At 31.3% G+C, this 27,797-nt stretch overlaps 2 protein-coding genes across 5 annotated transcripts; one reads left to right on the top strand and one right to left on the bottom strand.

Moving 5' to 3' along the window:
• Positions 1 to 12,679: 12,679 nt before the first annotated feature.
• LOC143065682 (heme-binding protein 2-like) lies at positions 12,680 to 19,344 on the bottom strand. The gene is made up of 6 exons (XM_076239169.1): positions 19,328 to 19,344; positions 19,056 to 19,157; positions 16,748 to 16,925; positions 15,877 to 16,006; positions 15,166 to 15,343; positions 12,680 to 14,786 (listed from the first exon to the last, which is right to left on the bottom strand). Exons 3-6 carry the CDS (start codon positions 16,922 to 16,924, stop codon positions 14,612 to 14,614), a joined length of 660 nt encoding a protein of 219 aa, XP_076095284.1. The 5' UTR covers position 16,925; positions 19,056 to 19,157; positions 19,328 to 19,344; the 3' UTR covers positions 12,680 to 14,611.
• On the top strand, positions 19,116 to 25,972 carry LOC143065636 (heme-binding protein 2-like). 4 transcript variants are annotated; one of them, XM_076239168.1, is made up of 4 exons: positions 19,116 to 19,193; positions 21,479 to 21,586; positions 23,113 to 23,242; positions 24,527 to 25,972. In XM_076239168.1, exons 2-4 carry the CDS (start codon positions 21,491 to 21,493, stop codon positions 24,889 to 24,891), a joined length of 591 nt encoding a protein of 196 aa, XP_076095283.1. In that variant the 5' UTR covers positions 19,116 to 19,193; positions 21,479 to 21,490; the 3' UTR covers positions 24,892 to 25,972. The 4 variants fall into 4 exon arrangements, with proteins under 4 accessions (XP_076095283.1, XP_076095282.1, XP_076095280.1 ...); XM_076239167.1 differs by having other exon boundaries at positions 19,121 to 19,234; XM_076239165.1 differs by lacking the exon at positions 19,116 to 19,193 and adding an exon at positions 19,525 to 19,567.
• Positions 25,973 to 27,797: the final 1,825 nt, after the last annotated feature.

Here is a 27,797-nt window from a genome sequence, read left to right as displayed (position 1 = left end):
CGATTTGCAATTTTTTGTAAATATAACTTAACTATTTTAACTCTTTGTCTTTGATTATTGAAAGGATCAGGAGTTTGGTTGAATCATTTATTGAGAGTATTAAACCACCGAGCCCCCGATTATGATTCCATGTTATTAAAGGAAGGAGTTTCATCAAACTCACTTCTACACAATTATCAAACGTCTATGAATCAGACATGCTTTCAAAAGTATAAGACTATCCAATCATTATTACTGGGAAGGCTTAACATAGGTTTTGTCTTTTTTTTTCTAGTCACTTTTTTAGATTTACTCATGACGTTTAACAATAAAATACTCAAAATGCATTATTTCAACAGGAATATCTTAGAATATGATTTTTATGACAAATGCATCAATTGGTTCCATGTGTAACAGTGATTAAAAAATTCGTGCAAAAAGTGATAAAATCAAAGGAATATTAGACATTGGTTAACACTTTGTTGTTTGAAATTTATATTATTATTTGTTTACTCTATATGACCACTTTTATGAAGAAAATTTTGATTTTAAACAAACTTGTTATTTAGACTAAAAGTCAAACATTTCACAAGATATTCAAAGTGAAGGAACTCCGATAGTACTGTAACATCCCATTTAAGTTACACTTGGAAATAACAAAAAGTTTTATGATACACAATGTGATATTCCTTTCCGACAAGAACATTTGATCAGTTAACAACAAAAAGGATATTGAGCAGGAGGTTTAGATCCTTTTGATTCATATATTGAAAAGTTGCCACTATTTGTATAATACTGCACACTTCTAGTTCGGGATGTCCATCTTTTCATTTATCGGGTTACAATGTGTAATAACAAATTTGAAAGGGTGCTTTGTATAAAGTAGATATTTTGAAAAACTCTTACAGATTTTTTATCTGTTAAAGTTGATGTTTTCTAGCGATTCTCACATGTGGTAGGTAACTTCTTTTAAAATCCTAATTAACTCATTAAGTTTATTTGAGTATAACTTGAGTTTTCAATGGGTGTTCACGTCCTAGGACTACCTCCACCACACAAAGCGTTCAAAGGGAACTAAACTTAAACTTGATATGTAACTTCATACCAAATGAATACATTACTGTATAATCATATTGAATCAAGTATAACAGAAACAAGTGCTAAAACCTTTATGCGGAATTCCAGAGCTTGCATTTCCCATCGCAATTTCCTTGAAAGAGTGTTGCTGCTTGCAAATAAAAGCTAATAAACAAGAAGTTGACATCATTCTTCGAACAAGTTACGGTTGCCATCGTGAGCTTGTTGGCATTTATGCAATATCTGCTATACAGATGGCGACAAATATGTTCCAATTGTCATAACCACAATCCCGTACTTTTTTCATCGAATGTGACCTTCCGAATGAAACTTAATATATACTTACATTAGCAAAGATACGATTGATCTACAAACGGTAACTTGCATACGATTGATACAAACCACCTTCTTTATTGACAATCAAGAAAATGTTTTTTTATGTTTTAAGTTACTTTTATGGTTGCTTCTGTTTAAGAGACATGGTATGGTCTAAAATGCAAAACACATGTAAAAGTCTGATTTCAAACGATTGGTGTAATCTTGATCAAAGGAGTATAAATCTTTGATAACATAACTCAAAACATGTTTAATTCAGCATTATCGACATAAGGAAATGCATGTTCCAAGCGAGGAACATTAATATGACACTTGTTTTTCTATTTGTTTAATGAGTTTTAGCTTTTGAATTTGTCATTTTAAAAATGACTTTTCGATTTGAACTTCATTTGAGTTTTTTGTTTTTGTTTTAATTTACTTTTTACATATATATGAAGTAGTATTCTCTCTTGTTTAAGTTTTATACATATAACATTATCTTTCTGATGATAACTTAGTCTCTCTGCACCCAGAAAACGTAAGATTGTTCATAATGTAGTTTAAATATTCTATTAGATCTATGATAAAAATAAGCCCAGACACACGTTTTACAAAATTATGAATTTTTTGTCTATATATATACACTGAGCATGCACGTAAGGTTGTAATAAATTCTAACTTAAGTATAAATAACACTTTTTGTATATAAATTATGAGAATAAGTACAGTTTTGGAATAATAATGCAATGACAGTAAGAAAAATTAGTAAAACTCCCAGTTATTTTCTGTGTTGAAATTTTCTGTGTTGAAAACACGTTGTCTGCTTACTACAAGACATTATTTCATACAGGTATTATCCATTCGTTTGATGTGATTGAACTTTTGTTTTGACATTTGTTCAGAGAATTTCCGTTTTGAAATCTTTGAGTAGAATGGCATTTTTTGTTGTTTTACTTTTTACCCATTCCATATCGAAATCCAAAAACGTTGTTTCCACTAGAAACTGTATTTCAAGTTCATGTTTGCGAAGAATAGTGTATCGCCTCTTAATAATGCACTTTTCAAGTGTGTAGTATATTGCAGCTTCAATTTTTCAGTACAAATACTCTTTAAAAACGTTGTAATAACATTTTTCTTCTAAAATGGATGAGGGTATTTTGATGAAGTGTACATACTTTTCAACAGGATACCCGAGAGAAGTGTTCCACTTTAAATTGAGGAAATAAAAGTACATGATTCTGTGTCTTTTGGTCTCTTGTGGTGTCCTTTGGTCTCTTGTGGTGATTTGTCTCATTGTCAATCATAAAACATCTTTTTTTTTAAAGGCTAGCATCAGATCGAGTTAGACAACGAATCGAGAAACATAATTACAACTTGTTTTAATCATAAGGGATAGTATAGCTATAAGTATTCAATATCGCTATTTGGTATTGTATCATATACGCGTTGATAACAGATCGTAAGCCTCTTGAAATATATTTATGCGAAATTCAAAATCACTGGTTGTATGAGAAAGATAGTATCCTGATACAACTGCTTCGTCTCTAACTACATGAAAAATAAGATTATGGTTTCATCAAGTACAAGAAGACCACATCACTAGACCAATCACATGTATGTTTTTCACTAAGATACATTTTATTAATTAGTTTGTTTCAAATTTACTGGTTTTTTATTGTGGTTTTGTTTAAAATTCATTCACAAAGTTAATCTGTTTTACTTGATAAACTTTCATTCCAAGGTAAAGAGGAAATAAAGTACTTGAACAAAAGACTATTAGTGCATAATGACAATTTTCTAACATTTAGGTAACACATTTTTGCAAACTCTGTAACATAAAATATATTAAGTAATATGGTTAGGTTTTACACTTTGTGTGTATGCTATTGTCTTTTCGTTTGTACCTGATATTTTGTAGTTGGTGGTATGATGTTTTATTTAGGAAACGATTCAAACATGTCAAGTTTTTTTTAAATGTGCAAAGGAGGCATTACGGCCTGGAATAAAATATTGCGGCAGCTGTCAAGCAACTACGATGCACCGGTACTATACAAAGAGGGGAAGCTGCCAGCAAAGAAAAGTTAGACTTTCAGACAGACTACTGCAGGCCATCATGCGAGATACTACATTACCTTGTTTCCAATGTAAAGGAAAGGGAAGATATACCAAAACGAATGGAGGAAGGCCATAATAGTGAAATTAAAAAAGGATGGAGATCTGAAAATCAGTAACTAATGGCGCAGAATATCTTTTCTCTCCATAGCTAGCATAGTATTCCTCAGAGTCATCAGGAATAAGCTTCGTGAATAACAAGCAGGTTTTATAATAATATATGCTATATATGTCATCCATTTACCATCCATAACACCATAAAACAATAGTACACAGATTGGTACTTTACTGTCTTGACCTCAAAACAGCATTTGACAGTTTAAGATGGGAAATCTTAGAGCATCTGGATTTCCATCAACAATCGTAAAGCTGGTAAAGATATTTTACGGTAGATATGAATTTATGCAGTCTGTTACACAGTGGTCAGCTTTCTAGTTGAATCTTAGTGGAAAGGCTTCAGACAAGGACATATGAGCACCTTTCTCTGCTGATAGTCGTCGATCGGTTTATGAGAACACTGAAATTGAAACACTGAACTAGATTGACTCTTGACTCCTTTATGGAATAACCGTTTCACAAATGTTCCTTAATTACGTCGTAACTACAATTCCATTTCCTTTTCACGAATGTGACCTACCGAATTAGACTATTTACCAGATTGTTATAACATAAGCAACACGACGGATGCCACATGGGGAGCAGGATCTGCTTACCCTTCCGGAGCAACTGAGATCACCCCTAGTTTTTGGTGGGGTTCGTGTTGATTATTCTTTAGTTTTCTATGTTGTGTCAATTGTTCTATTGTTTGTCTCTTTGTCTTCTTTCATTTTTAGGCGTTGATAGTTTATTTTCGATTTATGAGTTTGACTGTCCATCTGGTATCTTTCGTCCCACTTTTATGGAAGACTTTGAAATTGCAAATGACAATATCATATAATTCATCAGTATGCACAGTATTACAAATACAAAACAAAACAACAATATTGAATAAAAAAAAAAAACGTTTCGAACACACCTGCCTATATGGTATGTTCCTCATTGTCAAAGGTCATGCAATGATCTTTACCTGTTTACATTTACGTCATGCGAACTCATTTGTAATCCTACCACATCTCCTTAGTTTTATATTGGGAAATACACATTCAGGAAAGAAAGTATATCAATCAATGAGGAATCCAACAAAGCACTAGTTGAAATTGAAAACTATAATATCAAGGAGATAGAAGGCTTCAAATATTTAGTATTATGATGAGTTATAACAGTAATAGCAGAGACATTACAGCAACACTGATGGAAGCAAAATAATTCTTTTATCAAGTCAGACAAATTTGGAGATCGTAATATCTTTTGAGAAACACCAAACAACAGATAATTACAACAACTACATAAAATCCTTACTGCTTTACGGATAAAGATAAACTTGACTTAAACAAACTGCTGCTTTCAACAATACCTGCTTAGGAAAAATCTATAAATTATAAATTATGTTGACAAAACACAATAACTAACCAGGAATTATAAAGACTGACATTAAACAAAGATATTAGAAAGCACAAAAATTGGATAGATATGGATTGGTCACTTCTTTAGGGAAGAAGATACATACATTCAAAAAGGTGTCACTGAGGTGGACTGGAAAGAGGGAAAATGAGAGACCAAAAGAAGCAGAGAAAATAATATAATATAAAGGGGAAAAAGAATATTGTTGTGTGTTGGCTATAAGCAGGGGAAAAAAAACACAAGACAGAAGATTATGAAGAGAGCTGAATCAAGTATATGACATTGTGCCTCAAACTAATAATGGACTTGGAAAATGATATTACTTTCAGATTATTTCTTCCAGTTAAGAGTTTAAACGCGTAGTTGAGTATCGCTCGGTAGTACCGACTATCGTATACACGATTCATCGGTTTCCTTTTAAGGCATTGTCTTTTCTTCCATGAAAAATTACAAAATAAAAAAATATTTCTTTTAATATTACCTCATCGAAGATTTCATACACAAATCGCTAAGCAACTTAGTTGAAAACTTTTTTAAAATACTTTGTGAAGATGGACAGATGTATTTCATGGTAGGAACAACAAGCATGTAGCACCATATAAGAGGAAATCGTCGTTCAGAATAACAAATAACCGTTAAAACGGACAATTAGGCATCTCATTCGTGACTTCGTATTACATAATACCGTAGTAAATTAGTTTTCTTTTCGATTATAAATTTAACTGTTGTTGGGTATGGTTTGACTTTGTAATCATTCATTTACAACAGGTGTTTTATTATTTGTTTAATTAAATTATTGTTTTCTAAATAAGAAGTGACTGAGCGATTAATTATGAAAGATTACTGAAGGGACTATAACTATCAAGATCAAGATAACGATGAAGATAACGATGTGTGTCAATTAGGTAACGACCATCAAAGAGCAGAGATCAAGGAGTAAAATGCGTATTAAAATTGTGTTTCTATTTTGTAGATATTTTTAAGCACTCGATTATCGATCGATAAAAACAAACTAATTCCTACATTAAATAATTCCATACACCTATAATAGTTGAACAACTGCTTATAGCATAGCATCTGGGAAACATAGTTTGTCACGCATACGTAACCATGGAATAAGAGTAGGGTTAGGCGAACCTTTAATATGGACCTTGCAATGATTCTACATAACAAAATATAGTTATCCCATCACTCAAAATAAGTAATGTGCAGCTTGATACGACCGCAGAGGTCGAACACCTAAAAGTTTGGACAAGTATAGACACAACATTCAAGCTTAATACAGATCTGAATTTGGATTGTGACTAAATATTTGAGAGCATGGGTTAATGACACGGTAAATAGAAATTGAATCATTTCCCTATTATGGTTTAATATCCAAAAATCTAATGACATGATTAGATTGAGCGAATAAAAGAACCACAAACATTCAATTTATAATAAAATCAAATGAAATTTAATTATGAACTATTCGAACCTCAATATTTATCAGTTTGATAACAAGACACAAAATATCAAATCAATTATTTTTAGCATATGAAAAACATTCAACTTTTGCTGGAATCAAACTCAATTAGATTTTGGAACAACTTGAAAACTGGTTCAAAAATCAAAAAAAAAAAAACAATTTTTAGATTCATCGAATTAAAAAAACTATTTCAATTTCTGTTAAACTCAAACTAAGTTTCATTTTGAATCCTTTGGACCTTAATATGCAACAATTTGAAAACTGGCATGTCAAAGAAAACTGTCCTAAATTTTAAATACATGGTAAGATTACGCATATTGAAGAACCCTAATAATTCAATTGTTGATAAAAGCAAACGAAATTTAATTGTGAACTCTGTGACCAATGGGGCCGAAAATCCAAAAACTTAAAACTTCATGGTTAGATTCAGCATATTGAAGAACCCCAAGAATTCAAGAATTTAAATTAAACCCAGATAAATTAATAAAAATTAAAAAATTATTATAGAAGTGTTGTTTTAGTCCCTTTTCTTCAACCGTTATTTTCGTAATCCTCATCTTCCTTTTTTTGGTATGGAACCTTGTGTTATAATTGCACAGAGATTCATACACTAATACACCAGTTATTGTCCTGAATCAAGAAAAATGCTTGTTTTGACCACTTATTTTTAAACAGTTATCTCGATAACCCTGAAAATCAATCCCAATCTTCCCTAAAATTGTGTTGTTGAACCTTGTGGGGATACAGAAACTATAGAACATGAGATGTCTTTGTGCAAATTATTAAGTGTCCTAATGTACTAACTTCCTTCTGAGGTATAAAGCTCTCAAATACAAATAACACTATGAAAGGTATAATTGGGTTCGCAATAATTCTGTTAAATACAGAACTCTGTGTCAAGTGTAACTGCAGGCTACCTGCTGCTCAGTGGTGATATCCCCGCCCAAACATTTCAGTAAATAATAAGTTGTTGAGTGATGAATCTGAAAAAACCCATCACACAGTATAGCTGACTCATATAAACCCCGAACCCAAATTTAAGATATCATTGTAACGTAGTTCCAGAGAAAACTTTGACGAAAATAGTCAACTTGGTTCATGTGTAAAATGATGTAAGCGTTTGGTAAACAGGAAGTTGTTGAGTGATGAATCTGAAAACACATCACATGGTATAGCTGACTAATATAAACCCTGAAACCAAATTTCAGAAATCCTTGTAATGCAATTCCTGAGAAAGATGCAACGAAAATTATTTATTGGACGAAGGATGAATGGACAGTACACTCCCACCTTTTTTAAAGCAGGGGTATAATTATATGAAAAACTTACATAAGTAGGGTGTCACTGTGTGATGCAACTCTTTCTTCTGCTACATGCTGCAAGGTCAATTCAAAATTCTAACTTTCATTTATACATAAATTTAAGTTAAAACCAGGTGCTCCGCAGGGCGCAGCTTTATACGACCGCAGAGGTCGAACCCTGAACAGTTGGGGCAAGTATGGACAAAACATTCAAGCTTGATTCAGCTCTGAATTTGGATTGTGATCAAATTTTTGACATTATATGGGTTTTTTACACAAAAAAAAATGTCAAGATCTTACAAATCAATTAAAGATTTCTTCTTCAAACTTATTTAAATTTAAAATTAAATAGTTGACACAGCATAGGTTTCTGACACAGAATGAATGTGGTCTAATGAACTTAAAAAAAATTTTTTGCGTTTGAGCAACTCACTATGCTGTTGAATATTAATCCTCTCAAAAAAATGTTTGAAGAAATTTTCTTTTTATTTATGAAATCTGAAATGAGAAAAATTGGACACCCCCAGCCCCCCAATTTTTTTTTTCACATGCCCCTTTCCCTTATTCCAAAACTGATCTCAATTCAAATTTCTAATGGAGTTTGCAACAATAACTACTCATTTAAATACATCATAAAATATTAAAATGTAAAAAAAGTGCTTGTTATCACTGAATGGTAAAGATTATTTTAATTTATCAGTTGGTAGTAAAAGTGAATATACATTGTATAATGTATAAAACAATGATTTAAGTTGATTCAACTACTATTCTGGACAAAGAAAGATAACTCCAATTGAAAATTTCTTGATATTGCACAATATTGTGCAATTAGATATTTCTTGATATTGCGCAATACTGTGTAATTAAAAATACTTACTATTGGATAAAACTGTGCAATTGAAGATTTCTTGCTACTGTGCAATACTGTGCAATTGAAAATTTCTTGCTATTGCACAATACTGTGCAATTGAAGATTTCTTGCTATTGCTGAATACTGTGCAATTGAAAATTCAATACTTAATATAATAATTTTGGATCCTGATTTGGACCAACTTGAAAACTGGGCCCATAATCAAAAATCTAAGTACATGTTTAGATTCAACATATCAAAGAAACCCAATAATTCAATTTTTGTTAAAATCAAATGTAGTTTAATTTTGGACCCTTTGGACTTAATGTAGACCAATTTGAAAACGGGACCAAAAATTAGGAATCTACATACACAGTTAAATTTGGCATATCAAAGAACCCCAGTTATACAATTTTTGATGAAATCAAACAAAGTTTAATTTTGGACCCCGATTTGGACCAACTTGAAAACTGGGCCAATAATCAAAAATTTAAGTACATTTTTAGATTCAGCATATCAAAGAACCCCAAGGATTCAATTTGTGTTAAAACCAAACTAAGTTTAATTTTGGACCCTTTGGACCTTAATGTAGACCAATTTGAAAACGGGACCAAAAATTAAGAATCTACATACACAGTTAGATTCGGCATATCAAAGAATCCCAATTATTCAATTTTTGATGAAATCAAACAAAGTTCAATTTTGGACCCTTTGGGCCCCTTATTCCTAAACTGTTGAGACCAAAACTCCCAAAATCAATCCCAACCTTCCTTTTATGGTCATAAATCTTGTTTAAATTTCATAGATTTCTGTTTACTTATACTAAAGTTATGGTGCGAAAACTAAGAAAAATGCTTATTTGGGCCCCTTTTTGGCCCCTAATTCTTAAACCATTCGGACATCTATCCCAACCTTCCTTTTGTGGTCATAAACCTTGTGTCAAAATTTCATTGATTTCTATTTACTTATATTCAAGTTATTGTGCGAAAACCAAGAATAATGCTTATTTGGGCCCTTTTTTGGTCCCTAATTCCTAAACTGTTGGAACCAAAACTCACAAAATCAATCCCAACCTTCCTTTTGTGGTCATAAACCTTGTGTCAAAATTTCATTGATTTCTATTTACTTATATTTAAGTTATTGTGCGAAAACCAAGAATAATGCTTATTTTGGCCCTTTTTTGGCCCCTTATTCCTAAACTGTTGGAACCAAAACTCACAAAATCAATCCCAACCTTCCTTTTGTGGTCATAAACCTTGTGTCAAAATTTCATAGATTTCTATTAACTTTAAACTAAAGTTATAGTGCGAAAACCAAGAAAATGCTTATTTGTGCCCTTTTTGGCCCCTAATTCCTAAAATGTTGGGACCAAAACTCCCAAAACCAATCCCAACCTTTCTTTTGTGGTCATAAACCTTGTGTTAAAATTTCAAAGATTTCTATTCACTTTTACTAAAGTTAGAGTGCGAAAACTAAAAGTATTCGGACGACGACGCCAACGCAGACGACGACGCCAACGTGATACCAATATACGACCAAAATATTTTCAATTTTAGCGGTCGTATAAAAACTTAGACATGAGAATACCTGATGTTTGGAAATAACAATTGTTTGAAAACGAGCAACACAATATTTACTTATTTATTTTGCTTGCAAAAGTTTCAGTCAATGAGGGGACAGGGCCATATAATTTCCATTGGAATGAGATGGCAAATGTGAATTCTGCAAATATCATTGACTTAACATTGAAGTTTCATCTTAAAAGAACCTCATCACAAACTTTCATAAGTAAATATGAATATCATTTAGTACACAATTGTTCATGGTGGTCTCACAATAATCAATGATAAATGTTAAGTTATAGTAAAAATGACTTCCATTATGTAAAAAGTTTGTATGAAATTGGATAATAAGTGCTTAACAATCCTTGACAAGACCTTCTATGTCAACTTGTTAGACTGCCATTGTCTGTGTTTCTATTTTTTTTTTTTATAACTTTTATTGCTTTTTCGTTTTGTGGTTGCACCTTTGACTTTTGCTGTATGATTGTATTATGTTCACAACATTTGTTTTATTTGTTATAAACATATAACCAGATGCTCCACAGGGTGCAGCTTTATACGACCGCAGAGGTTGAACCCTGAACAGTTGGGGCAAGTATGGACACAACATTCAAGCTGGATTCAGCTCTAAATTTGGATTGTGATTAAATAGTTGACACAATGTTTGAGGAAATTTTCTTTTTATTTATGAAATCTGAAATGAGAAAAATAATAAATGAACACCCCTCCCACCCAATTTTTTTTTTCACATGCCCCTTTCCCTTATTCCAAAACTGATCTCATTTCAAATTTCTAATGGAGTTTGCAACAATAACTACTCATTTAAATACATCATAAAATATTAAAATGTAAAAAAAGTGCTTTTTTGTTATCACTGGATGGTAAAGATTTTTTAATTTATCAGTGGTAGTAAAAGTGAATATACATTGTATATTGTATAAAACAATGATTTAAGTTGATTCAACTACTATTCTGGACAAAGAAAGATAACTCTAATTGAAAATTTCCTGGTATTGCGCAATATTGTGCAATTAGATATTTCTTGCTATTGTGCAATACTGTGCAATTGAAAATACTTGCTATTGCACAATACTGTGCAATTGAAGATTTCTTGCTATTGTGCAATACTGTGCAATTGAAAATTTCTTGCTATTGCACAATACTATGCAATTAAAGATTTCTTGCTATTGCTGAATACTGTGCAATTGAAAATTTCTTGCTATTGCACAATACTTAATATAATAATTTTGGATCCTGATTTGGACCAACTTGAAAACTGGGCCCATAATCAAAAATCTAAGTACATGTTTAGATTCAGTATATCAAAGAAGCCCTAGAATTCAATTTTTGTTAAAATCAAACTAAGTTTAATTTTGGACCCTTTGGACCTTAATGTAGACCAATTTGAAAACGGGACCAAAAAATAAGAATCTACATACACAGTTAGATTAGGCAAATCAAAGAACCCCAATTATTCAATTTTTGATGAAATCAAACAAAGTTTAATCTTGGAACCTTTGGGCCCCTTGTTCCTAAACTGTTGGGACCAAAACTCAAAAAATCAATCCCAACCTTCATTTTATGGTCAAAAACCTTGTGTTTTTGAATTTCATAGATTTCTATTCACTTATTATAAAGTTATGGTGCGAAAACCAAGAAAAATGCTTATTTGGGCCCCTTTTTGGTCCCTAATTCCTAAACTGTTGGGACCTCAATTCCCAAAATCAATCCCAACCTTCCTTTTGTGGTCATATACCTTGTGTTTAAATTTCATTGATTTCTATTTACTTATACTAAAGTTATTGTGCGAAAAACCAAGAATAATGCTTATTTGGGCCCTAATTCCTAAACTGTTGGAACCAAAACTCCCAAAATCTAACCCAACCTTCCTTTTGTGGTCATAAACCTTTTGTCAAAATTTCGTAGATTTCTTTTTACTTAAACTAAAGTTATAGTGCGAAAACCAAGAAAATGCTTATTTGGGTCGTTTTTGGCCCCTAATTCATAAACTGTTAGGACCAAAACTCCCAAAATCAATCCCAACCTTCCTTTTATGGTCATAAACCTTGTGTTTAAATTTCATAGATTTTTATTTACTTAAACTAAAGTTACAGTGCGAAAACCAAAAGTATTCAGACGACGACGACGACGACGAAGCCAACGTGATGCCAATATACGACCAAAAAAATTTCAATTTTTGTGGTCGTATAAAATAAGATGTGGTGTGATTGCTAATGAAAACAACATCAGACCAATTGAAGTAGAAGTTTACAACTAAAAAAAAAACAATTTGACCAAGAAAAGTAATGGCCTGTTTAAGATACAAAACAATGAATGAAAAGCAAATATGATATATGGCACCAATTGTAAGACAATCACATGTTTATATTTTTAAAGGAGTACCTCGTGTTTGTATTTTTAACAGACAACCACATGTTTGTATTCTTAAAAGAAAACCACATGTTTGTATTTTACATATATGAAAAAAATTCAACAATACAAATGTAAACAAATATAATGTTTTATGTTTTTATTTTAAAAGTGCAAACATATACATCAATGTTTTTATGAAAACAAAAAGATAAATAGACACATGACAAATAGTCCCGCTTCAATAAAGGTAGGAGACATTGAGGTTAACATTTTCTGTAAGGCTTAAGGTTGTTAGACTAAGGTTTGGATTTAGGAAATAGGCCTTCAAATACTATTAGTAATCACTTTACATTTCAAATTCAAATGCATGTAATTGTGCACTTTGTACAATAAAATACAAAATATGAAACATCACATAATAATCAATTAACAAATAATTAAATGCATATACCATAGAATATTAAGTTGCGCATGGATTATGTGTAGGAAATCCATTTCATATCAAACATGAATGTTTCAGTACATCGTAAACAAATTTTATAATAAAATATTACAATACACATTCAAATCAAATTCACAGTACAAAAAGTCTATCCATTCTTTGACAACAACAATATACTGTTAACCAACTAATTTTTTCGCCAGCAATTTATTTTTGTGACTTTTGCGAGAAGAAGGATAATGCCAATTTAAATCTTTGCAAAATATGTATATCTTGGATCTTTCCTTATCAAGTACATCAAGTAAATTAAAAAATTATGCAAATAAATCAACACGAATTGGACTGGAAGATATAAATGAGAAATTAGGTATCTGCAAAAATAAGCTGTTTTACAGTACATTGTGAGGACAGAGAGACCACCAATTGATAGAAATTCTTGAGAACTATAAGGCCTAACATGGGGTAAATTAATGTAATAACCAAATACATTTGTAAATAGAAGTAATTTTGAGCTACTAGTACAAAAAGATGAGATTCTCAATGAGATTTAGGAATGTTATGAAAAAATAGCATAATTTATTAGTTTTTATGCATTTCAAAAATTTATTCACAGCAAGTGTACATGCCTAGCATCAAAATGTTTTAAGTATCACAGTAATGTTTTGTTATATAATCACATCACACCTTTTGCTGGACTAATAAACTATGCCAAAATGATGGACTTAAAGAAAACAAGAGATTCATTAAATAGTTAAGGTTTGTTCCTATAAGATCAAATTATATATTTCTGCTCTGTAAAGCTACCCTTTGTAGTATTTATTTGTATTTTCCAATGTGGATGTTATGAAATATTTTTTAAATATAAATAGGAATAATTTTGGAAATAAAAAACAAGAGTATAAAGATGAGAATCAATTAGATAAATAAGTCATTTACAAAAACGTCAACATAGTAATTCTGAGTATTTAGAACTGACTATACATTATATACCTCTAAATTACTAAGAACCTACTTTATATGTATAAAACTAAACTTTTGAAATTAGCTTTAAGAATAAACTTGAATAAATTGCATTTAAATGGATTTCGAGATTTAAATACTGTGCAATAAAAATATAGTTATGGTAGCCAGGTATACAACATGTTAATGTCAACAAGAGTCAACTAGTTTCAGATACAACTCATGAAAAAATATTTGCTGTAAAGCAAGATCCTCATGAATATGCGCAAAAAGAAAAAAAACAAAAAAAACTGAACTCTCTGAAAAATTCAAAACGGAAAGTCCCCTAAACTTTGTAAAGTATTAATTCAGTTATATCAGTCTAATTCCATTTGGACTAATTCACTTCTTTTTAAAGTCATTTTTTTTGTTTGTTGACATCCAAAATTAAATAAACTAAGAGTCAAGTCAATTTGTAATTCATGTAATGAAGTTATTCATTTATATCTGTTATTAAATTGTATATTTGACAAAGAAGTATTTGTTACATTACAATTTGCAATCCATAAATTGTATGAGTTCAATAAAACACGTAATCTTTTAAGAATATTTTGTCCTGAAATCTAGAGTAGTTAACATAGAGATAAGTATATTTTGTTATAATGCTGGCTGCTATTTTTGAATGGTATGTTCTTATTTGGAAATGAACCATATTTCATTATGTCTGTTGAAGATCCTGAATGGACTATCATAGCCTGCTGTGAAGTAAAACTCAGTATGGTACTTGCTGGGGTCATTTATAGACTTGATCAGTTCCTGGGCTTCTTTGATCCAATCTTCAATCTTCCTATAATACCCTCCAAATTGTCTACAATTAAAATACAATCATTTTTGAAGGCCTTGAGTAAAAACATCTTTGCGGAATCAGTTTTTGTGTTGAATTAATGCGAAGAAACATTGAACTCTTATCAAAAATTATGAGCTAACCTGAAAACTTGTTACAGGCATGATTTTACATCTCAAAACTTGAGAATTTTTGTGGTATAGTAAACAAAATTTACTTATACAAGTACATTTTAAATGAAAATGAAGGGGAGATTATTCCAAAATTTTAATTAACTTATAGAAGTTTATATTATTTATTTCTTCAACTAAATAAAGAATACTTGTACAAGTAGTACACCTGACTTACATATGCACTAAATGTTTCAGCATTGATTGATACCACTGGAAGTCCTGTTACTTACCTAACATATGCCCTAAATGTTGGAGCACTCTTTAATGTCACTGTAGAGTCTGTTGGTGCTGGTGGGTCTGCGACTTTGTTAGACATGAAGAAGGACATTGTAAAGTTGCTCTCACATGCCGGTCCTTGACCTGGGATAAGTCGAACCAAAACTGGAGCTGTCATGGCAATTTTTTCCTCTATAAGAAATTATACTTGTTAAATCTTTATGCAGTTTAAGGTAAATCAATTTACTGATTCAGAGTAATGTTGTCAGGCACTGTAGCCTTTTTTGCAACATGCTGCATTGAAATTTTCAGTCATACTTAAATGTGTGACCAGCATAACCAATGATTAGTACCATTTTATATAGAATAAAATTCTAATGAACTTTAATATCAACAAATCAAAACATTCTGTGAATAAACAATATCTGGACACATTGAAGATCAAGAACTCTAGTTACCGGTAATCAAAATATTTACTATATTATGGGAATTTACAATTAATTCATTGAAACTTCATGTTTATTCCATCTGGTTACAAAGTTGAAACTGTGGCTGTTATTTACAAATTACCAAGGCCTGACAACATGAACAAATACAATGTAGTGATAGATAATAAATTGACATGATTTACATTATATAGTCATGATAGTGGAAAATTCTAAATCCATGTTTGTACTGTTAGTGAAAATTCAGCAATTTTGGATCATTTGTATACATTGCCTTACTTTTAGCATTTTTGCCTTGTATGTATGCAAATAATTTCATAAACATCTCGCTGCTTGCTTTGCTGTAGTCTATACCAGCTAGGGCAGTGGACACCCAGTGTGTGGCTGTATATTCTCTCAACTCATAGCCCTGAAATTGTTGAATTATTTTAGTTGACAAAAATCATACAAGATGAGGAAAAAGAATTGTTTGAATATCTTACTAATCATGATATCTATTATCATGATTATAGACACTGAGATAATGTTCTTTTGTATGTATTATGCTTTAAATTACAGATAGTATAATGTTGCCTTAACTTTTGCCTGAAGTTATGAACTGACCACATCTTTCTGAGAGCATTGATCAAGTGTAATAGTAATTAAGCTTACTTTGAAGAAGTTTACTGAAGTGTACATACATGTTAATCATGTTAATTATCAATGAATTAAATCTACCATCAAGTTACCATGAAAACTGTTATCACAGTATGGGAAATAGTCAGCTCAAGTCTTACATGAACTAAGTTTAAGTTTAAAATGTTCTATGCAAACAGCAACATGTATAACAGATAAAATATATATGTATATCAGTGTTGAATGCTTCACTGTGATTTTCAGATGAAGAACAGCAATAAAGCGCTGTTCCTTGGCTTTTTGTGTGTTTTTGCTGTGCTTGAACTGATTTTGTGTTACAAATAAATACCCCAAATACCTTTGATTTGCTATTATAAAAATCAGGACTTGGGGTATCCATTAGTCCAAAGTTGCAGTTATTGTTCAAATAACATGAATAAGGATCAGCGTTAACACTTTTAAAATGTTACATAAAAGAACATCTGAATCAAATAAAACTTATATATATATATATCTTATGTATAACAGACCATACCGAACTAGATTCTATGACTTTGTATTCAGGGCAGTCAAGTTTGTTGCAAAAATCTGGTTTCTTTTGAGGTTCAAACTTATTGCTTGGGAGAACTTTTATCATCCTGGGCTTGTAGAACAGTTTCTCTCCTTGGCAAATAACTGCCATCAGAAGCACAACTGCTAGTTTTATCAACATGCTGCAAAAAAGAAAAATCATCACATTAATGTCTTTCAAAAAAATATACAGAATACCCAATAAGCCTAGTCCTTATAAAACCTTTGCCTAACAATCATTAAACATGTTAAAGAATCCCAAACTAAACTTCTTACTTTAATTTTATTTGACAAGAACTCTGACAATTCAGAAACCTGAGAAGAAGACTTATTATATTATATATACATGTACAGTAGATCTTTCAAATTAACATAATTTCAGTTGTTTTTTTGTCCAAATATTATTCATGAACTGTTTGTTCAATTTTCTAAATGTTTGAACATTTGAAAATAATAATAAAGTGGTACTTATAGAAATGGCAACCCTGAATAAATGGCTTAGTAAGTTTTGTAGATTATGTTGTGTACACATGGTACAGGGTGTAAGGGAAGTAAGAACAACATCATTATGACAGTCCACACATGTCATCACTCTTTTTTTAATATATTTGTCTAAAAAAATCAATTTGGGATATCTTTTAGTTTTACCGGTTTTAAAAATATTCTAAGTTAAAGACATACATCATCATGATCATGTGTACATTGTAACTGTAAAAAATATTTTGCAAAGTCAGTTTGTAGGAAATCTTGAATCATATTTTTCTCTCTTTTTTTTTGTGGTATATATACTTGATATATGCTGCTGCATGTTTACCACACAGTTTGTTAAATTCTGAAGGCTCTGTAACTTATAGACTAAAGAAACCTGATCACAGTCAATGACAGTCAATAACAGTACTACATTTTTACTTACTCAAATATTATTTACAGGTATCATCTTTGAAAACTTTTCATTGCTTTTTCAAATAAAATGCCATGTGATTTGCATATAATGACAGTAATCAGGTCGCTATTCTGTTTGATGTTTGACCTATCTAAATGGTCTGACACAAATTAAGCAAAGTGATTTGCAGGGGAGAGGGGTGGCAAAATCAGAAAAAAACTTCAGAAACTTCAAAAAGGTTGCAGACAACCCATCAAATGGGGAACTACATTTGTATTCCCCAAAGGAGAACTTTACAATCATAACAATACCTCATTTGAATAATCATTTGATAAAGCTAAAATATTTTTTTTCTTAAAATGGGTGTTATTATTTAACATAGCACAAATTCCTTGAAAATGGAGCATCTTCTTCTCCAGGTCTTCTACAATGTTCGAAAGAATAATATATTTAAATTATCATGATTATGGCTTTTAAAAAGTTAGACATGTTAGAGGCCTTGAAATTTATCATTTTTTTCCGAAGTTTTTATAAGCTTAGAACACCTCTAGTCTTCTAGTGAGCATGATGAGTAAATCAAAATAGATCTATTCATCTTTTTGGAAAATTTGTTGCATTTTTCATGAATTTTAAGAAAAAAGACTGATAAACAAATGTTTACTCAAATTAGGGTTACTCAATTTGCAGGTTGTCCCCAATCTGATAATTGGTACTTCTACTCTGGATCTTTACACCCTTTATATGGTAACCATACTTAAGTGTGTCTGACAGTTCCATCACGGTCCCCCCTCCCCCCCCCCCCCTCAAAAAAAAAAAATAAACAAAAATTCGTTAACAATCAGATCACAACATTATATACACCAACTTTTTCATTGGAAAAGTCTTTTAAGACTTTATACAAGAGAAGTTTACAGTTTTTAAGATATTATACATGACTTTGCATGTAAACCATTTTGTAAACAAAGTTCAATGATTCTAAGGCAGCAACCATTTGATTTTCTGGGGGGGGGCTATGGGTTTTTTTTCTGTACAAACTTTTTTTTTCGCCTGTGGCGAAAAATAATCTATTTTTTTCGCGACAAGTCGAAAACAATTTTTTTCTTTCAATTTTAGCATTACATATAGTGGCAGCTGAGGGTGAAACAAACAATTTTTTTTTCTCAGAATCAAAGACAAATTATTTTTTTCTCCAAAAACTGGAAACAAAGTTTTTTTTCCAAAAAAAACCATAGCCCCCCCCCCCCCCCCCCCCAGAAAATCAAATGGTTGCTGCCTAAATAATTCAGCTGGAATAATCAGATGATAAACATGATTTTACCTGATACTGAAACAAATCTGGCAGTTATTCAAACGCTTTTATTTCTTTATCAGAGCTTAAGATAAAATTTACCTGCAATATATATCTCTATGTCTGTTCAACTAGTGTCTGAGACTGTGTATCATTCGAATAACTGGAACGTGAAGTTGTATAACCAAAGAGGTTCACATGTACCTGTGGTAAAAGAAGAGTCCAATATAATTTTAAAGGGTAAAATCCTATCGCAACAGTAGAGACTGTCGGTCGTTTAGGTAGTATTCATCAGTGTAAAATACTACATTTGTTTTAAGTTATTATCTATCAAAAATCTATACTAAATGAAGATAAAAATTAACGAATACTACCTTTGCTTTGCGCTTTGTCTTCTCTCCTTTACCTTCAACATTTGGTATAGTCCATGTTAACTTTAGATCAACCCGGAAGCATTACCCCACATGTTTCTTCACGTGGTGAATGCAATCGTAACTACTCGGCCATTCTCGCTACGCAGTACAATTAATTATTTCTTCGTGCAACCAGAAAGGCCGAGTTGTTCCGATTGGTGGTGAATGTAAACAACCGGCTTACACAACTAAACTACAGTGGTAATTAGTGTGTCACAAGACATAAGATTTCTTGCATGATTTAATCCAGAAACTTCAATTTTATATAACTTTTGATGAATATTTTAAACAAGAGTATAAAATCATCCGTTTTATTTAAATTTGAAACAATCAACCATTTGCAAGCATATGAGAAGTATTTAGAGGTAACTATTTTGTTATAGTACACACTATTTTGTTATAGTATATATACATATATATACCACCACATAATTTTTTAGCTCTGTATTTACATCAAAGTAATGATTGTAAATTTAACCTTATTTTTCCAATAGAAAAAATGAAATACCTCATATGTAGTAAGTAAGAAGTAAATTTTTATTTTTGGGCTTAAAAGGATAGGATCCTTCCATATGAGCCCCACAACGATCTTACAGGTATAGTGACATGTGTAATAACAGTTCAGTTAAGTACAAATATTATATTACATACACAATAAAATACACCCGACCCATTGGGTCTATAAGTCACTTTCAAATCATAAAACATAATTCATATGTATATCGTGATTAGATGAAACCAATTACAGATGGTAATTAAAGAAATAAAATTTGTTTAACACACTGCATTGTTTACTTGTATAAAGACAAAACAAAGTGGAACATGATGCCAACACCAAAACAAATATATTTCAAAGAAACAGATCTCATTAAGTATAGATAACACTTAAACTAATGTATATGAATTGAAAGCCCCCTAAATTAATAATGAGATAATTGATGGTATTTTATTGCAAAAAAAAGGTTGATGAATAGGTTCATAAATTATGTCTTCCGAAAGGCAATTTGCAATGGCAACACCCCTCCATAGAATGCTTCATTTCAAAGGTGGTATATACACCTAAACATTGAGAGGATTCTGTCTGGCTAATTTAACTTTTGTTTTAATCCATTGTACATAATATGCATAATGATAATATTATTAACATTAAGCTACAACATGTACATGACGTACAACTAACAACAACATGAATGACTTATATGTTAATAAGTTATCTTAATAAAAAAATTTAAAAGATCTGAATCTAAAAATTCTTATTAGACAATTCTTAGCTATAGACAAGGGTTTACCATCATTTTCAAAATATCAGTATATTAATGGGGGGTTAGGGGTTGGAACACTCCCTTTTTTGGGACTATCAATGCATTTGAATGGAGACATATGTTATGACCCCCCATCCCCCTTCTTATCTAAGGTTGGGAAAACCCTGCCATTGAAAATGGCTGGATCTGGCCTGTGTTAATTGTTTAAGTTCTGGAGAATTTACCTTTTGTTCATATTATTATAGACTGATATGAAATTCAAGTTGTAGAATTCTTAAGATGTTGAAGTAGATAAGTTTGTCCAAAAGTGGTCTTAAAATACCCCTCAACTCTAATTAAGTTTTAATTTGACATTCTAACATATTTCATATTGGGATAATTCCGGAATCATATACATGTAGACTCCCTTGTAATCCTGGTTCATTATGTATATGACTTAAGTGGAAAGTAATAAAAATAATCCCCAATTAACCCAAGAGTTCTTCCATTAAATAATTTTAAACTGTAACTAAAGAGGCAACATTTGGAATGAGACATGTGAAAGTCTATGCATTAATTACCATATACAGTGAAATCTATATGCAATTCTATAACTTGGGCTAAGACATCCTGCCCCTCCCCCACTTCTGTCTCCGAAATGAATGTATTTTAAAATACCAATGATTGCACATACATTTGGAAGTACAGGTCAATTTGTCAAGAAACCAAAAACATCAGGCTTATAGCCATGATAGCTGTAATTCTGACTGAAAAATTTTAGATATATAAAACAGAAAATGTGGCATGAGAAAAATATGGGAAACTTTAACTTTTAAAGCGGTACAGGCCATATTTTGATCTTATTTTTTAGATAAACAACAAGATGACCAGTATATTGAAAACAGTGGGATCTGCTGTGACTGGGAAGTTTCTGGAGAAACCCAAGTATGAAAAGACATCTACTGGTAGTTCTGATGATGTAGGTACATGTATGGAGGTCAAATATTTACAATTTAATGCGTATCACTGAAATATTCACTGTACATTGATCAAATAAATTCAAAATGATATAGTATTTAACATAATGACTTACATGTAACATGTGTAAGTTTGAAGAGAACAAAAATGAACTGGTATTAAGCATATTTAGACATTTTTAAGACAATTTGCACTGCTGCCTTTAGTTTTAGTATAAATATTAGTGTGGTTTATGTCAGATTCATTGGGGATGTTCTTTCCATATTACAGAGTATACTACATTTGTAGTGGATAATGAAGTGGTCACTACTACATTAAATTATATGGTACAGTGCCCAAGTTAATTTTAAATGACCTACACGTATCATCATATATCTCAATGTTATAATACATCTATGGCAGTTAAAGAGATTGCCTACAAATAAAACAGGCAACTCTCACCTGCATTTATTGCTTCTGTAACTTCTAACTAGAAAAAGTTTGACATCCAATTTAAATACAAGTCTAATACATGTAGATTCTATGCAACTTACAAGCATTATAAACTTTATGACGGATGCAAATAGAACAATAAAGACCTATTCAAAACATGCCACATTTTTGTATATTTTAAATGAGTAAACACTATGTTAAATAAGGTTAAGTTTATATCTAATTTTAAAACTTCATACTAAATTACCAACAAGAAAATTGAGAAACGGAAATAGGGAATGTGTCATAGAGACAACAACCCGACCACAGAGCATAAAACAGCTGAAGGGCACCAATAAGTCTTCAAAACAGCGAGAAAATCCAGCACCCAGAGGAGTGCTTCAGCTGGCTCCTAAACAAAAATGTGTACTAGTTCAGTGATAATGGATGTCATACTAAACTCAGAAATATATATATAATAACTCAAACTAAAAATCATGCTACAAGACTAACAAAGGCCAGAGGCTCCAAACTTGGGACAGGCACAAAAATGTGGAGGGGTTAAACATGTTTTGTGAGATCTCAACCCTCCCCTATACCTCTAGCCTATGTAGAAAAAAAACAACAGTATTAACAATGTTATTTCAACTGATCGGGCAGAGCTTATGTTTTAATTTGCATAAGGACAGTCTATTTGAAGATGTGTGTGAGAAGGATGATTGCCGTATTGTTGAGTTCTAATCACCTATCAGTGTCACCAAACGCTTATATAAAAGAATTGAGTGTATGATATTGGACGAATAAATGGACACTTCATTGATGAGTTTATCCCGAAACTCCTGTCTATAGATGGACTGTTCTTAAATAAGCGAACTTCTTAACCCCACTCAGTCAAGTGAAACAAATCTAGTAATACACACAGTAAAACTCATTTAAAAGAAGTCTGAGTCTGATATCAGAAAAGGTAACGCTAAAAGAAACTAAACAAAATAACAATGATACATAAAGTAACAAAGAACTACTAACAGTTACTGACCTATACCAGTAGCTTTTTTTTTCAGAATTCTGAAATTGATCTTTATTTAAATATATTGTAATTTAGTTTCTAATTTTTAGGGTGTAGAGGAAAGACATTATGAAGCAGCAAAGTGGGTTAGTACCAAAACAATGGGCATGAACCGTGAAGAAGCAGTGAGCGCTGGATTTCAAAGACTGTTTAAATACATCACAGGAACTAATGAAAACAGTAAGTCCTACAAGATTATATATGTAGGACTCTAAAGTGCGATGGTACTCTAAAGTGCAATGGTCACGCTAAAGTGCGATGGTCTACGTTAAAGTACGATGGTGTATCACGCTAAAGTGCGACGGCTGTTTGTTCGCTAAAGTACAATTGTTTATCACGCTAAAGTGTGATTGACCAAACGGGTAATGTTTAAAGGGCTAAAAGCTTTAAAGAACACGGATGTAATGATAAATAGCCTTTAAGGAAAAGCTAGTATGATAAGGTTTTATAACATACATGCTAGGCTTTATAATTACCGGTAGGCATAACTAATTGTTTCTAAATTAAGAAGAACGACCACATAATAATTGCTAAAATGGTAGTTTAGGTGTGACAAAAATCAATATATCCTGTATATGATAAACAAAAATTTAATTCGGGCGTATCAAATATTTGGATAATTGGCATAACTTGCCGTTCACACAGTATATTTATATCACTAATGTCAAATCTCCCCTTGAAGTTGTCATTGTAAATTACAAATACAAATCCTTCATTGTGAAACATTTATTTGTTTAAAACATTCCTAATTTAAATGAGAGAGAAATGCAATGTTCTCTGAGCTTTCATCTTTTTTCGCAATTGGTAGTAGTTAATCAAATATTCTACATTTTTCTTTCGGCATGTTTTTTGTTTGTATAAAAAACTGTTCACGTCATAATCCATAGTACGTTTATTACGTCTATACTTTTGCGGACCATCACACTTTAGCGTATGGAGGCATTGTACTTTAGCGTAGACCATCGCACTTTAGCGTAACCATCGTACTTTAGCGTCCCCATCGCACTTTAGAGTTCTACATATATATATATATGGAAGTTTTTAACAACCATGACTGGCTATACAGCCCTTGCAGGGTCGGTATAATGAAGGCTGTTGAGCATATAACTCTCATATGTCTGATAAATATTTTTTTTATAATTGCTTTAATATAGGAACCTGTAGTCAAGTAACTGTCAAGGTCTTTGTGCCATATTCATGATTCTTTACTTTTTAATAGGTGTCTCTAAAGTTATTTGCATCTAAAGCCTAATGTTCTTATTAGATATTTTGGGAGACCATAGCTGTCTTATGGACTGCTGTAGGACTAAATGATTAGATATTTGCAAATTGCTTTAATTAAGCTGTACTAAATGTTATTGTTATATGTATCCAAATTTGCAATCACGAAATATCCATCAATTTATAAAATATGTGAGAAAAGAATGCAAGGATATTCAAGTGTTCTTTTGTTTTTATTTGTAGATCAGAAGATAGATATGACTGCACCAGTAGCAACAAAGATTCTTCCTGGAGCTGGTCCAAACTGTGAAAATACATTTACCACTTCATTCTATATTCCACCTGAACACCAAGACAATCCACCAAAACCTACAAACCCAGATGTTTTTATTGAAGATAGACCTGCAATGAATGTATATGTCAAATCTTTTGGAGGTTTTGCAAAAGAACAGGACTGGCTCTCTGAAGCACAAAAAATGACTGAACAAATTAAGGATAAAACTACAATAAATCAAGACTATTGGTTTACAGCTGGGTATAATAGTCCATTTCAATTGTTCGCAAGGACTAATGAAGTCTGGTTAATCAAAAATAAGGATAAGGAATGAAAATGTTGAATACAATTTATCATGAATTTAAGACTTTTAAATGGTGCTGTTTAATTTATTAGGTATAAATTATTAGCAACAAAAATGTCTATACATGTATTTAGACTAACAAACCATTTTTTAAAGAAATCAGAATCATATTGCTGCATCCAACTCAAGTCTTATAAGTACTCAGCCTTCAGATCATATCATCAAATTCAATCACATAAAAAATTTAAAATGGAAATCATCAATTATGGTTCACAAAAGCCATATCAAACTCATTTTTTTTAAAACTGTTAAATTATGATTATATTGTATTTATCAATTGTTGCAAACACTTTTAAAATTAGCTCATTATTCTGATATCAAATGATAATAAAATCATTTCTTCTTGTAAATTCAAAACGTGCACTTTAAAAGCAGATGCACCATTAGTAATTTGAGTAGAACTTGATATATATGCTAGTGTATTTATAAATTGTTTAAATTTGTTTAGAAGTCAATTTATATACGGGTAGAAAAGGAAAAAAAAATACAAATCTTAATTCTTATTAATAATGGAAATATGCAATCATAGTAAAATGATACAAGCTGTGATACAAGCTGTTTTTTATTGTAATAAGTCTGCAATTGTTAAGCAGTTATTGGTATAGATCAAAGGTTGATTGCTTTGTGTACTGTTGTTGTATAATATTGATAGAGATAAGAAAAAAAAAGATATACGTAAATCTAAAATATCCATATAGTGCACATAGTTTTCAATAAAAGCTATTTTCTTTTTGACATCCAAGTTCAGTACATGTATATGGTATAAGCTTGTATTAACATAAATAATTAAACAGCAAAAAGTCAGATTAAATATGAAAAATAACATTTACGTGAAAAAAAAACAATTTGTAGATATGAATAGTTGACACCTTTGTTTGTTATTACATGTACCATAACACAGCATGTTTTTAATTGATACTTTATCTTTACAGAACCATATACATTTTTATACATAAAGGTATATTATAATGTAGCTATAACACATTTTTGGGGCATTATTTTGTTATGTTTTATATTCATTTACACAGTTAATAAAGATGTAGAAAAGTAATGTTAATAGTTGTTCTATTCATACAAACACTAATTTCAGTCCTATAATGGTGTTGGTGAGTTAATGCAATTATCTAAAATTGTTTCTCAATTTATCTTGTCCAACGGTGAAATAAGTGTGCACAATCATGACAATAGGGATAGTAGTATCAGTTCTTCACATACTGGTTCCTGATAAAAAGTCTATATAGAAGAAGTTATTGCAATCACTTAGTGAATGTTTCTTATCTTTTCAATTATATCTCAAACTATGGGAGGATGTGCCACTTATTCATATCCAAAACTTGCCAAGGGGTTTTCAAACAGAGAGCTGAACATTTTTCGGAGATATGAACAAGGATGATTAAGTTGAAATTTTTTATTTACCCTATCAATCAGTCCAGCAAATCAGTTTTCCATGCTTTCTTTCATTGTGCTTGAAGTAACTAATTTGATATTTTGTTTTATGTTTTATCATGACAAGTTACAGATCAAGTTTGAATTTTGTTCCAGTCTGATAATAAAGTTCAGAGTTATGGGTCCTTGGACTTAAAAAATGCACTAAAATATTCAGTTTTCCACACTTATTTTTCTTCATGCTCGAATAAATTGATTTAATAATTGGTACATTGTTTTATCATGTCAAGTTACAGACCAAGTTCCAATTTTGTTTCAGTCTGATGACTTTGTGCAGAGTTATGGTCCTTGGAAGTTGGACTTTGAAAATTCACTTAAATAATCAGTTTTCAACACTTGTATAGTTTACACTATGAAAAGTGATAGATCAAGTTAGCATTTTGTTCCAGTACAATTAATTTTTAAACAGTAGGAGAATATGTATTGCCATGTAATACTCTCAGAATGCTTGTTTACCATGCATGACTTTATATTACAGTGTTTTCTCTTGTACAAGGCTCACCTTTAGTAGTGGTGAGTTATCATGGCAAGTTACATAACCCTCCTCTGAGGGGTTTGAAAGTTACATATGCACATATACACACTCCAAGTGGTTGGAAACTTAAGAGAGCAGACCTAATTTGTGACAGAAAAATACACACATGGACATACAATCTGATTACTAAAGGCCTTCTGCCGATGAATTAGGAAGACCCTTATGAATCCACATTGTGAAATTACTAAAAATTTTAACATGTACAGATAGGGAACAAGAGGCTGTCAGAGGGACAGCAAACTAGATTTCTAAACATTTATTTGTGTCCTCACTGTCCTGGCATTTTTAAATATCACGAGAATCATAACGCCTGAATGGTTAAAGTGGAAATCATCAATATCAAACTTGACCTCCATTTTGTTATATTAAAGTTACAGTAACAACATTTTAAAATTTGAAAAGCTTTAGTTGAACGGTTCATGAGTTAAAGCACAGACATGACTGGAAAGACCATATTTCAATCTTTCAAGAATCATAACTTCTGCACGGTGAAAGTAAAAATCCTCATTATAGATCTTGACCTCCATTTTGTCATCAGTAACAAATTGGAAAAGCTTTGATTAAAGGGTTCATGAGTTACAGCAAGGACATGACTGGAAACACCATTTAAAAAAAAAATAAAGAACCATAACTCCTGAAATGTGAAAGATGAAAATCGTCAATACAAAATTTGACCTTCATTTTGTCATCAGTAACAATATTTGAAAATTTGAAAAACTTTAGTTGAATGGTTCATGAGTAAATACATCGACATGACTGGAAATATCATTTTTTTAATCTTTCAAGAATCACAACTCCTGAACGGGAAAAGTGAAAAATCACCACTATTGAACTTGACCTCCATTTTGTCTTCAGTAACTACATATTCAAATTTAAAAAGCTTTGGTTGAACGGT

The sequence above is a fragment of the Mytilus galloprovincialis genome, chromosome 1, assembly GCF_965363235.1.
Source record: "Mytilus galloprovincialis chromosome 1, xbMytGall1.hap1.1, whole genome shotgun sequence".
In the NCBI taxonomy this organism is placed as follows: Eukaryota; Metazoa; Mollusca; class Bivalvia; order Mytilida; family Mytilidae; genus Mytilus; species Mytilus galloprovincialis.
The sequence above is the reverse complement of the archived record's forward strand: the minus strand, read 5'-3'. Positions and strand labels throughout refer to the sequence as shown.